This window comes from Amblyomma maculatum, chromosome 9 (genome assembly GCF_055883805.1).
Source record: "Amblyomma maculatum isolate TAMU_Amacu chromosome 9, ASM5588380v1, whole genome shotgun sequence".
Taxonomy (NCBI): domain Eukaryota; kingdom Metazoa; phylum Arthropoda; class Arachnida; order Ixodida; family Ixodidae; genus Amblyomma; species Amblyomma maculatum.
The window spans coordinates 81,097,863-81,110,507 of record NC_139352.1 but is presented as its reverse complement, the minus strand read 5'-3'; the positions used below and the strand labels follow the sequence as shown (position 1 = coordinate 81,110,507).

The 12,645-nt window shown below is 49.3% G+C and overlaps 1 protein-coding gene across 1 annotated transcript; it reads left to right on the top strand.

Moving 5' to 3' along the window:
- The first annotated feature begins 7,989 nt into the window (after positions 1 to 7,989).
- LOC146179569 (neprilysin-2-like) lies at positions 7,990 to 10,353 on the top strand. The gene has a single exon (XM_084580212.1). The coding sequence runs from the start codon at positions 7,990 to 7,992 to the stop codon at positions 10,351 to 10,353; it is 2,364 nt and encodes a 787-aa protein (XP_084436338.1).
- Positions 10,354 to 12,645: the final 2,292 nt, after the last annotated feature.

Sequence of the window (12,645 nt, the reverse complement as noted above, 5' to 3'; positions counted from 1 at the left end):
TTTGGTAGGCCCGCTGCAGTCTTACCAAACGATGTGAAAAACAGAAACGCAACACGAAGCTCAGAAACCGCTTTCTTGAGCTCTCCCAAAAGTCTGCCGACTTTGCCGATCCGTTAGCCGACACTAACTGGGTGGATCGATGTAACACTGCTGCGCGCCTGATGTCTGGTCGTAATACCTGGCGTCTGTTCCGTGCACTTATGGACCCCTCTCAAACACGTGCAGAAATGACGCGGCATCTCCGTCGTGCCATTCATAACTTTCCCGGTACTGCAACACAGTTGGCCCGAACACGGTCAAACAGATATCTCTGTACCACAGTAGATCTTCGTCTTTCCCAATGCTCATATGCAGGCCAAACAAAGCTGGACGCCCCCTTCCAGCTCCAAATTTTGAAAGAGGCCATAGCCAATATGAAGCGTGGTACTGCACCGGGCCGCGACAAGGTAACCGTCAAACTTCTGGCAAACCTTACGGATGCATGCAGCCTACCATACCCTTCTTGAACTCACCAACTAAATCTGGCTTGGAGGATTCCTCTCTTCCAGGATTGGAAGACAGTCTTAGTCACATTTATTCCTAAGGTAGGCAAGCAAATTGATGTGGAAAACCTGTGCCCTATCTCCGTCACATCTTGTGTTATGGTAGGAGACAGGCTGTCCACTTACATCGAAATACGTCACACTTTTGCGGATACTGTGTTTGGTTTTCAACCACAGAAATCCGCACAAGATATCCTCCTATAGCTTCATCATCACATATTAGAGCCCAAAGAACTCCCTCACAATGACAACGTAGTCCTGGCCTTAGGTTTGAAAGGAGCCTTTGATAACGTCAAACATGCAGTGATACTCAGTCATCTCCAAGAAACCAACTGTGGTTTCTTGGAGGTGACACGACGAAAGGCTCCTTCTCAAAATTTTTACAAACACAATGCTGTACCCGGCAACCTTAAAACACTTCAATACAAACTTTGATGGAGGCTGTAGCCTGTGTGGAGCGACTTCATCGGACGTTTTCCACATGGTCTGGGCATGCCCATCCAATCCCCATCGTTTCCAATCCTTCACTATCCATCCTGCTAGGGAGGCCTGAGAGGCGGCGATGCTTAGCTGCCATGTGATCTGTGGTTCCAGCGCTAACGGACCTTGGTCGCCAGAGCGCGAGTGGCGTTAGACGCCATTTGCGCTCCGGAATGGGAGCTCCACCTAGGTGTATGAGGACCTGGGCCAATAGAGTCCGGGTCCAAACACCTCCTTGTAAAAAGAATAAAGAAATGTTTGCCACCACCACCACATCTACTCGTAATGCTGTCCCATCAAACATATAATAATTCTGGATCAGTCGGCAGGTGCTGCGGACTATCTAAAATTTACGATTGTTCTAACCGTTTATCGAGAGGGAGTTGATAATCCAGTAATTTGGTTCTTACTCTATATTCAGTAATTCAGATGATTTTATATTAATTGAACCAAGCACGACACTCGCAACTGTGTCCATGGTCTGGCTGACCACATTGATCATTAACCTGAAATTAGTACGTCAAATAGCACAACACTCCGTAAACAAACATTAAAGCCACATTCTTTCGCAGAAACGTGTCGTTAGTAGTTATATAATATTTATATATGTGTGTGTGTGTGTGGGGGGGGGGGGGGGGGGGTATTCTAAAGGCAATATTCAGTAAGTGAAATAATTAAACTTAATGAACTAATTGTTGCAATATAAAACAATGTTGTGCGCAACGTGGTGACCAGGCTACCAGGAATGTGTAACGGATTTATCTGGCATGCCTCTAATATTGTATAATTGGTACACAGAAAAGGCACAGTATCTGTCACGCTTGTTCTGTGGACACCTGACCCGCGCAGTAATGGATGAGAAAAAGGTGGATTGAAAGTGGAAAGAGAGAAAGAGGAGCCGTAGTGGAGGGCTACGGAGCAATTTTGGCCACTTGGGGATCTGTAACGCCAGGCCAGCCCCCCCGCCGCAAGCAGCAGTGACCCACCTGCACCAGCCCCATCAGGGTGATGGTCTCTGCCCTGATGGGGCTGGTGCAGGTGGGTCACTGCTGCTTGCGGCGGGGGGCTGGCCTGGCACCGAATTTTTATCTGTTGTAGGCCGTCATTGCAGACGCCACCGCTGGTGGTGGACGACGGCTGTTGTTGCGGCGCGCGTCTTTCTTCCCTCTTGCTTTTCTTCTCTATATTCTGGACTATCTGCACGAGGCAGCGTAGGTGGCTCAGCTACAGAGCCAGTAGCAGGCCCGTGCATTTTCTTTTCCTTCTTCCTACAGCCACAACTGCACTGACATCGCACAGCACACGGATGACTCTGTTTTGCCTCCATCGAAACACAGCCGCGGCGGTCGGGATCGAACCCTGGTACTTTGGCACAGTAGTCGGCCATCTTCACAGCTGCATCACCACGGTGGGGCACCGGTCCGCCTCCATTAGTATTTTAGCCCTTCAAGTAATAGCTGGGCTCACAGTGTGTGTGTGTGTGTGTGTGTGTGTGTGTGTGTGTGTGTGTGTGTGTGTGTGTGTGTGTGTGTGTGTGTGTGTGTGTGTGTGTGTGTGTGTGTGTGTGTGTGTGTGTGTGTGTGTGTGTGTGTGTGTGTGTGTGTGTGTGTGTGTGTGTGTGTGTGTGCGTGCGTGCGTGCGTGCGTGCGTGCGTGTGTGTGTGTTGTTCATTAATTACATATGTATAACCAGTCCATGATGCGTTGAATTTGAGATTAATACACCCAATCTCCTGCTTCAAAATCTTCACTCAGTTTTTTGTTTCCTTTTTACATTGCGCACAGGCTCTGAAGACCAGGGGGCAGACAATCCTTGAGCAGTGTGAGATAGGTCTATAGGAAACTGTTTACGTGCTCCAATTTAGCAAGAACCAGAGGCGCACGTTAATGCAGTGATGCATCTAAATAAAAAAAAAATTTGGCGTCTTCGCAATAAATTAAGAGTAAGGTTATGAACTCAACAACGTCAATGGCCCCCGTGTGCCAGCTCCCTTCAGGATCCCCGCTCGAGTACTTGCAGTTTCCTGACCGCCTAATCACTCGTTCCTTAATTTGTGCCTCTGTTATCTCACGTATTCCCATAAGCAGACAGTCGTAACGACTTGAGATATTAAACTCCGTTTTTAACCAAGCCTTACAAACGCGCCTGCGTGGCCTACGAGGGGTGCGTCTGAATCAAGGTCCAATGGTCCCCGTAGGTTCGATTTCCACCTCACTCTCACATCTGAAAGAAGCAATGTCTTGTGGTTTCGTGACACCACGCAAACTGCCCACCAATAAGTTTCCTGCCAGATCACTTGCCAACGGACACCTTACAGAGGCATATGCTCGCGTGATATCCTGGAGTCCGGACCCTCTACGCTATTTCGTCAGTGCAATATGCTATTATGCATACGTATGTTTGCGCTAGGTCGAAACATTATTGGGGCTAAAGCCTTACTAGGCTATGCTGTGTCCGTATAAAAGCTGTCATCAGAATGTGTCGCCGGATGTGTCGTCATCACCTGGTGATGTCTTGTCGAGTCATTGGTCATTAATAACATTGATTATTGCTAATAAAAAAACTACAATAGTCACAATAATTTCTACTAAAATATTCGTGTAATTAGTGATAGGTTGGTTGTTGATTGGTTGGTTTGTAGGGTTTAACGTCCCAAAGCGACTCAGGCTATGAGAGACACCGTAGTGGAGGACTCCGGTAATTTCGACCACCTGGGGTTCTTTAACGTGCACTGAGATCGCACAGCACACGGACGCCACTCCGTTTCGCCTCCATCGAAACGCAGCCGCCGAGGCCGGTATTCGATCCCGCTTCCTTGGGCACAGTAGTCGAGCGCCGTAAACACTGCGCCACCCCGGCGGGGTTAATTAGTGATAGATATACAGTTAGTGATCAGAGCTTTTGAATCATACCAGTTGGGAAACTCCGCTTCAAAAAGTGACTAGTTTTAATGCGCACCTTTCGGATGACTATGAATTGTGGCGCCATCTGGCAGCAGTCAATAGAAGCTTTCTACTATCATTGCCTTCTGAGAATCACTTTTTCTCTCTCTTCTTTCCACCTTAACTAACTCTACGGCTGTAGTGCCTAAGAATTTTTGCTAGTACAACTCTTCAATTTATTTTATTTTCCAAGAGGTTGTGCATTTATCAACAATCTTAAGTTTGCAACTTGCACACAGTTTCCTTCAGTGGCCGCGAGCGCTGCCACTGTTCGTAAGCGCCCGAAGTTTCACCAAAGAAAACCGCCGGTATTTTTTTTTTTTTTGTTTTATGCATAGGCCCTTTGCTCTCGCTCCCTTTTATTCACATTCATATGCCCAATAAATGTTGTTACTGCCACCACCCATGGGAAGTTTCGCAAGTGGTAATGTTAAATAGCTCTGGTTAGTGATAACATAATTAGTGATAGAACATTCAGTGATAATATAATTTGTGATATGCAGTTCTTAGAAACGTCGCGGTCGCGGCAATGCTTTGGCCTTTCCCCAACGCAGTTTCTCAGTGACTTCTAAGTTTTGGAACTAAACTTTCGATTTAAGAGTGGATACAAAAGGATATTTACTTGTATACGCTACTGGGCGAATCAGAAGAGTACCAACAGTGCGAAAAACACAACTGCTCCCTGGAACCCATATTTTAAGGCAAGTGAAGCTACCTGGGCCGACTTTTTATCTTCGCAAGCGATCAAAAAAGTGCCTCTAACCAAATTAACAAGGCTGGACGGTTCAAAATTGGTATTCTACGCCAACTACTAGCAAACGCTGCAAGTGAATATTTCAGAACTGCTCAGCAAGTACAGTTGGATGTCGCGCCACCGCCCCAGTATCGCATTCCAGAGCAGCGCTAGCAAGTAACGCCACCTTCCGCTAGCTTTGAACACTTCATGGCAGCAGGATATCCCCTGGTTTTTAAAATGCTCCGAGTGGCCTGCACCGACCCGACGGCCTGCTTTAGCTAAGCCTCACGCCGCAAGTGCAAATAACGTACACATGGCGGGCGCAAAAAAGCAGCAGTGGTAGGAAGCGGCCAAAACTCCGCGCTATTAACAGCTGCGCATCGCGCGATGACATACGTCAAGGAGCAGCGCCGAACGCGCTGGGATGGACGGCGGGCACAAACAAAGCGGCCCCTCCATTCTTTCGCCCCGCTCGACTTGACACGGCAACGACGAGGACGCTCCGGGGACTCCAGCTGCGACGACTGCAGAAGTTGGAGGCGAGAGACGGATCGCCAGGAGAAGGTTCACAGCGAGCGCTCCTCGAAAGGCGCCAGTTCCTCTGCCGTGCTATATGTGTTGGATTGTCTCTGCTTTGTCTTCTGCTGGCTCGTCTATGCACTGTGTACGCTGGAGAACCATTCGGGATGAACGCTGCTGCCGGGAAGAGTGCAGCTGCAATGCGTACGCCTGTCCAATCAGAGAACGGCAAACCGCGGACGTGGCCCCGCTGCAGTTCTGCCTCCTCGCGCGAGCTCTGGCTCATTCATCAGCGACGCGTCCACTGTCTCCTTTTGTCTCGGAGACGAGCCATTCTTTTTCGTTTTTAAATTCTTCGAATCCGCCTTTGTTTTAGTGGAATAGACATCTAGAAGTCGGCTTGCAGGTATCTGAATGGGAGCTGCACAGTGCCTTGCACGTAGATTGCACAGTGCCTTGCCAGGATTCGAATGAGAACAAGGTTAAGATGAAAACAAACAAACAAAAAAAAAAAGCCCGAGAAGCTGGAGAAAACTGCACACGCATGCGGAAGGCCGAAAGAACTAGCAGAATGCCTTTAAAATCGTGGGAAGGCATTGTTTGATGTGTGAAATGCTTTTAGCGCCCGTTGTCACCGCTCCGCCGAGAAGAACAGGGTGCTGAACCGGAGCCAATACAAGCGAACCGAATACTGTCGTAAGCGCTCCTTTCTACACATTGTATACTTTCGCGCTTTTCGATGGAAGAGAAAACTGAGGCGTCCGTATACTGTTTGATGTCAGTGCACATTTAGGATTCCAGACTGCAGAAATTTCCGGAGCTCCACTGCGGCGTCTCATAACCTGAGTCGCTTTTGGCCCGAGCTCGCCTCTCCCGGGGCTCGAACCCTCCATTTCCCATCCCACCCTTCCTCGGCTCCATGGCAATGCACGCGGGGAGGCTACTGCAAGCTCTCTCGCCGAAAGTATCCGCCTCCAGCGAATCCACTTTCCAAAGCGGAGGAAGGTAGATCGTGATTCCTACAGAAAGAAAGAGAGATGAAACTCACTCTCCCGTCCGTTTAAACGCAATAAGCCCCGGGTTCTGCGGCACCAAATGCAAATTCCGTGGGCAGGACCACCCATGGTATGGACCTACGCCAAAACAATCTACCTGAAGATCCAAACGCAATGCCAAAAGTTGAGGTGATGGAGGCCGCGCCCTGTCCAAGTCCAGATCCGAGGCTAATAAGGATCCAGTAACTAACGAGAGCTCGGCTAGAAGAGCACTGAGAGGTTTTTCTGCTCTTCGATAATCTTGACCTTCAGCATTTACTGATGGGGAGGGCCAACGCGGCAGCGATAAACAAAATGTAAATAAAGATGTTTTCAATCAATCAATCCAATCATCCTTAATCACGCACTTCTTTTTCACGTAACTCCGGTGTGATGCCTTCACGTTTTGCAAGTAATCCTAAATACGTGACACTTTGTGTGACTGCAGTGTGACATCATCCCTTTTTGCTAGTCATCGTGGATCACCTGACACTTTGGTTACGACACTCCGGTATGACGCCACCACTTTCTGCAAATCATCCTGCACCACATGACACTTCTTTGACAATTCCCGTGGGCTGACAGCCATAATCTCCTCTGTCAAAAATATTGTTGCAGGGTTGCAAGCCAATGAACACAGGAAAAGAGAACAGAGAGGAGCTATCGGGTGACGATGAGACGAATTTAATGTGTGCCGGAGGGCCTAGTGCGAGCACTCGTGCCCACGCCACTACCCACTTCTCCTTTTCATTCGACGGTATCATCCTTGTGACGATGTGGCTTTGGAATACGGCTTTTCGGGCGGCTGTGTAGATATGAAATATTCGGCGGCCCAAATTACCTTAGTGCATGGCTTGATGTGCGAAAAGCAACAACCAGGTTAGATACTTAACCGTTCTCACTGGTGTTTATGACGCTGTTATTGTTGCTATAAATGGGAAAAGACTGCATATTTTTTGCGGAAAATTGTCGAAATGGAGGAATACGGTGTCCTCATGCTAATGCATATTTCTAGTAATAAAGCATTTGTCAGCAAGACAATTATTAAATTCAATGAATTAGTTTCTGTTATATAGATACGTGATTGAATAGGCCGAATATGGCGTTAGGGTAAAAGTAATGTTTAAATAGTTATGGATCATGAGCATGCCCTGTGAAATAGATAGGAAGAAAATAATCATTTAGCAAGAAAGTCGGTGTGATTCTGATGTGTTGTGGTAGGTGCTCGCGACAGACACTATATGCGCGACAGTTGCGCATATGGTGTCTTTAGAAAATGTCTCCTGCTATGAACCATGACAATAGGTGGAAAAATACGAATATCAAAAGCGCTGAAATAGCTTTGGTTTCATTTCATCCGCTATTCAAACTAATCCATTAAATATTGAAACTGATTTGGCGTCCTCTTGTTAAAGTTAACAACCATGTATGAGCAGGGGGAGGTCTAAATAATTGTGGAATGTTTTCAAGCTGGTAAAACATTGTGGTTATTGCACTAAATAAATATCATTTATTTTTGTTGCGGCCCTGCGCAATTGTTGCGATATCAGAGATCGGAGTTCCGTTTTCATTCCAGCCAAGACAAAGACGATGAAGAAAATTATGACGCACAAAGAAGAAGTTCTGCTCGCGCCGTAGGGTGCACCTCGCGAATCTCTATCGCTTAGCGAAAGACTCCTCTGCTGCCTGACGGCTTTTCACCTTTATAGTAGCCTTGATTCCTCCGGGATTCAACCATGCAAGGCCACAAGGAACGCCAAAGACAGCGCTTAACTGAACCAGAGAGCGCTTCTCACTGCGGTCTGAGCAACGCTGCCACCGTACCTGTCTTTGCTCTGGTGCTGCTGTCCACCGCCGGATGCACCATCCTGCTCGGAGTCACCGGCGTCATCTACACGGCCAGGATGCGCGATGCACCCGTCACGCATGACTCCCAGCAGCACGGTCTCGAGAGGCAAGTGCAGCTCGCCAGATCCAACATGGCCGACGGCGGGTGCCGGTCGCCGCTATGCCAGTGGAACAGAGACTACATTCTCCGCGCTGCTGACACGACCAGGAACCCGTGCGACGACTTTTACGCGCACGCCTGCAACTCTTTGCGTTGGTTCCGAATGGGCAGCGCGTCGACCAGGCCGTTCTCGGAACTCAGCACCACGCAACTCATGGTGGACATTGAAAACTTCTTCCGCTACTTCGTCCAACTGAAGGGAAACGCTACCGAAGACAATTTCCTTTCGCGAATCATGTGGGTCTACGACGCCTGCCACAATGACACGGACCTCCGGGTGAACACCTCGGCTGAGCTCGGAAAAATCTTCGAGATGATTGGTCTCTCCGATTCTTTGCCCATTAAGGAAATCGCTCGAGGCCAGCTCGCAGCTGTGGTGGCGTCCGGAGATAGACATCTCGCCCTCCATCCGTTGTTCACGGTCAGGCTGCTGCGTCGATTTGAACCGAGGGAGGAGGGCGGATTCGACATCGTGCTGTCGGCTCCGGAGACGCTGTACCGGCGCTTTCTCACAAACTTCGTTGATTCAACCGATTCGACGTACGCCGACTTCATCGCCAAGACACTAAGTCTGTGCACTCTGGCCAACACCCGCTCGGCAGCCAGGAAGATATTGCAGCTCGAGAAGAGATTGGAAAGCTTCATGCTTGCCTCCGATGAGGAGCTTATGATGCCTCCCCGAGAAAAGTACGTGCTACTTGATGACCTCTTCCTCTCCGACAACTGGGACTGGCCGGCCTACTTCAATACGCTCATTTCCAACGCCAATGGCAGCATTGGGAACGACACCAAAGTCATCGTTAGCGACCCTATATTCTTCCGAAACTTGGGGTCCGTGCTCAGCGGCGCCTGGAATGGCATCATCGCCAACTATATGGCGTACAAGACCATCGTCGAGCTCGCACCTGTGCTGGGACAAGACGCCGAATATTTACTCCAGTTCACCCGCGACTACGACGTCCCAGACCTCGGCGAGCGACAGGTAGCCTGTCTCCCGCTGACGGAGAAGCTTTTTAGATATGGCATCGGCATAGTTGCCAAGCTCACGTTGGGCAAGGAGTTTGCGACCACTCCTCGGAGCTATATGGACTTACAACTGGGCCAGATTTTCAACGCTTCGAGACACTTGATCACCGGGTTCGTCGACTCGGGTCGCTCCTGGGTGGAACATTTCGACAAGGATACTGCGTCGCGAAAACTGCGAACCATGCGCTTCGAGTTCGGAGCCCAAAGTAACCTGGTGGAGTACGAACTCTACCGACGGAACGTCGTGCCGCCGAACACGACATTCCCCTTCTGGGAGGGGAGTGGAAAGCGCGCAGAGCACACGTGGTTCCAGTATCCGCTTCTACGTGTCGTGTTCTACCTTTATTCAGTGGCCTCGGTGGCGTACTGGGACGCCTGGGAAAGCACGGCGTCGAGAGCCTACGATAACCGTTACACACTGACCGCTTTCCGGCCGGGTTACGAGCTCCAACACACCAGAAACGTTCTGGTTTCTCCACAGGCGACGGTATCATTTGTCAGCCAGCTCAGCAACGTCATCCACCCCTTGTTGTACAGTGTGGTGGCGATAGACATAATGCGCGGGCTCGTGGAAGCGCTCGCCAGGAGTGGCTCTTCGATCGACGCCGATTTTCAATCTCGCCTCTGGTGGGGCATTGGGACCCTGGAGGCGTACGAAAATATTAGTGCGTGCATTGAATCTCAGTACCCGGCTCCCTTAGCCGAAGGAACAAGTATGCGTTCCCTGGAGATGAACTTTTTAGATAACGCCGTTGCATACCCGCTCTTCCGACTCTACAAATATGCGACGGCAAGTTATAGCGACTCGAAAGCAACTGGACCCAGCACGTCGCGTGCACTTAGTGACTCGCTCACGCTGGATCAAATGTTTTTTTACAACTTCGCCATTGCCCACTGCGACTTTAGGGATGAGGAGCTGTGGCAACAGCAGAGGAAGTTTCACATTACGCCCGCGCCATGGCGCGTTAATGTGCCCCTCATGAACCTGCCCGCTTTTGCGGACGCTTTTGGGTGCAAGGCCGGCTCCCGCATGAATCCTACGAAGCGATGCAGCTTCTGGAAGTAGCAATGAAAGCGACTTACGATCACCGAAGGAGCCGATGGGCTTTTGATGAATAAAACTCTCTCCTGCATATCTTGCATATGATGGGGAAAGAGTGTTATGCCGAGATATTCTCAATACTTTATGGCCTGCACGCTAGGCAGACGCATGCTGATTATTCAGGATGATGCCAGTATGCAGAACAAAATTTAAAACGCCTTTTTGAGAAAGGCCTAGCTTCAACAGCACCTCGCCTTCATTCGGAAAGTTTAAGAGCTCTTAGGACTGCTTTGATATTTTTTATATTGTTGCAAGTGAAGATCGTCCAAAAAAGAAAAGGTTTTCCAGGCAGCACAAACCTCGGGCCCAGTGTTGCCACTACGTTGGCAAAGTCCCGCCATACATTGGGCCAGACATTTCCAAGAGAGTACCAACACTGGGACCAAGATGTCTGCTGCCTGGAAATTAATATGGCTAAATCTAAGTAGACAAAGCGATAGCGCACCACTCCTCCATGGATGTCTGCAAACCTCAAGGACACCACAGCCGGGCCTAGAATACACGTGTCGACGGCATTTCGAAGGAGGGGCTAGGTTAGGTATTAAACGTTCAGCGACATCGTTCAGAATAGGCACACCAGACGGTAACGGCAGATACATATATATTCATTGCTAATACTGTATAGCGGGACTTTAGCTTTGAGTAAACTGTCCTCGCAATTCTAGATGGCATGAAGGTATCGATGGCATTTTGAAGGGGGTGGTCCCAGGAGGCGAGCCAGGTGGGCTGCATTGGCGGGAAAGGGTAGGCAGGACATCGAACGGCTGTGTGCCGTTGTGTCAGGCAATGATGTATATTTGTGGAGATATGTGCCGGTGAGAATGAAGTTTGAAGAAGAAGAGGGAGGTTTGCGATGTTTCCAGACCATATGAAATACACGCTGACCAAGACGGAAGGATATATAGTAAAGTTTTCGCTTTAAAACGGGATTTCAGAGATGCTGTTTAGCTGTCAGCACTCGCAGGCTCTGCGCAGCGCAAGACCTCAAAGGACATCATCTTTCTATCTAGCACAAAACACCTCACCGTCTTCGTGACCGTTACACTTTCTCCCTGCGCAACCAAGGCCCACCGGGCGAGTTATACGGAGTCTCACGAGAGTGGCAGCCAGGGCTTCAAGCACGCAACGCGTGAAAGTTCTGTTTATCACAATAATTATCATCACTCGTATTCGTTTCTTCTGTAGCACAGTGGATTAGCGGTCGGTTTCTGAACGAGCAAATCGTCTGGAAGCAGTAAATAGACAGGCTATGAGAACCATCACTTGTCTCCCCCGCATCACACCGGTCGTGGCACTAGAAGAGAACGATCAGCTCAGCACATTAGATGAACTGGTACAGCAACACCGTGATGCTCGTAGCCTTAAGGTGACCCTTTTGCACTCACCGCGAGCACTGCGGGCCAATGCTACATCGCACATCATATTGTCGCCGCCATCGCCAGTTCTTCCTCCATGGAATTTTGTTCAGCTGAGCGAAAACAAAACTACTGATATTCATCGACAGACTACATCTTATGCGGCGTCATCCCTGCATGCGTGAAAGGATCACAGAAAAAGATACCAAGCTGCCCCAAGGCTTGATAATTATATATGTAGATGCCAGCATTCACAGATGTGAAACGGCAACTGCACTTCATTGTCCTTGTAAGCCGGCACTTAATATTTATATATCCAGATATCGATTTGCAGAGCCTCCTCCTTCTTTCTGTACTGAGCTGGTTGCCGTCTAAATACGCGCTCCGCTCTGTATCCGACATAACCTTACCACCTACAGCCAAACTTGTCATCCGCACACACACCCTTCAAGCAAGACGTCTGCTCCGATGCGTCACTCGAAGCCCATAAATCCGCCAGAATATACATCGTCTGGTGGATCGCATCTAGCAAACCGTTCGAATTGAGTAGGTCCCACGTGATCTACTCAGTTCGCAAAGCTATTAGATTCTTCAACCCCCCTCAACTCTGCTTCACACAAGAAAGGAGCACCTCCGGCACCGCACACGTGCTCTTGTCCTACCGTTTGCGGTAACCCTCCTCGGCGATATTACCCGCGCAGAAGATCCGGGTCGGGGTTGTCCTCACACCTGCTGTAACACGAACATGGCCTCAATACCGATATTTATATCAATGTCCAGGATGTCCAGTCTGTGAGTCACAAAATCATGAGGTAGATATCCACCACTTGTGGGTTTTCCCGGCACTGAAGCCGACGAGAATTCGGCACCTGACGGCAGTGGGCCTTTCGCCGAACTACCC

Coding starts and splice junctions, on each gene's coding strand:
- LOC146179569 (XM_084580212.1), top strand. CDS start 7,990: ATGCAAGGCCACAAGGAACGCCAAAGACAGCGCTTAACTGAACCAGAG.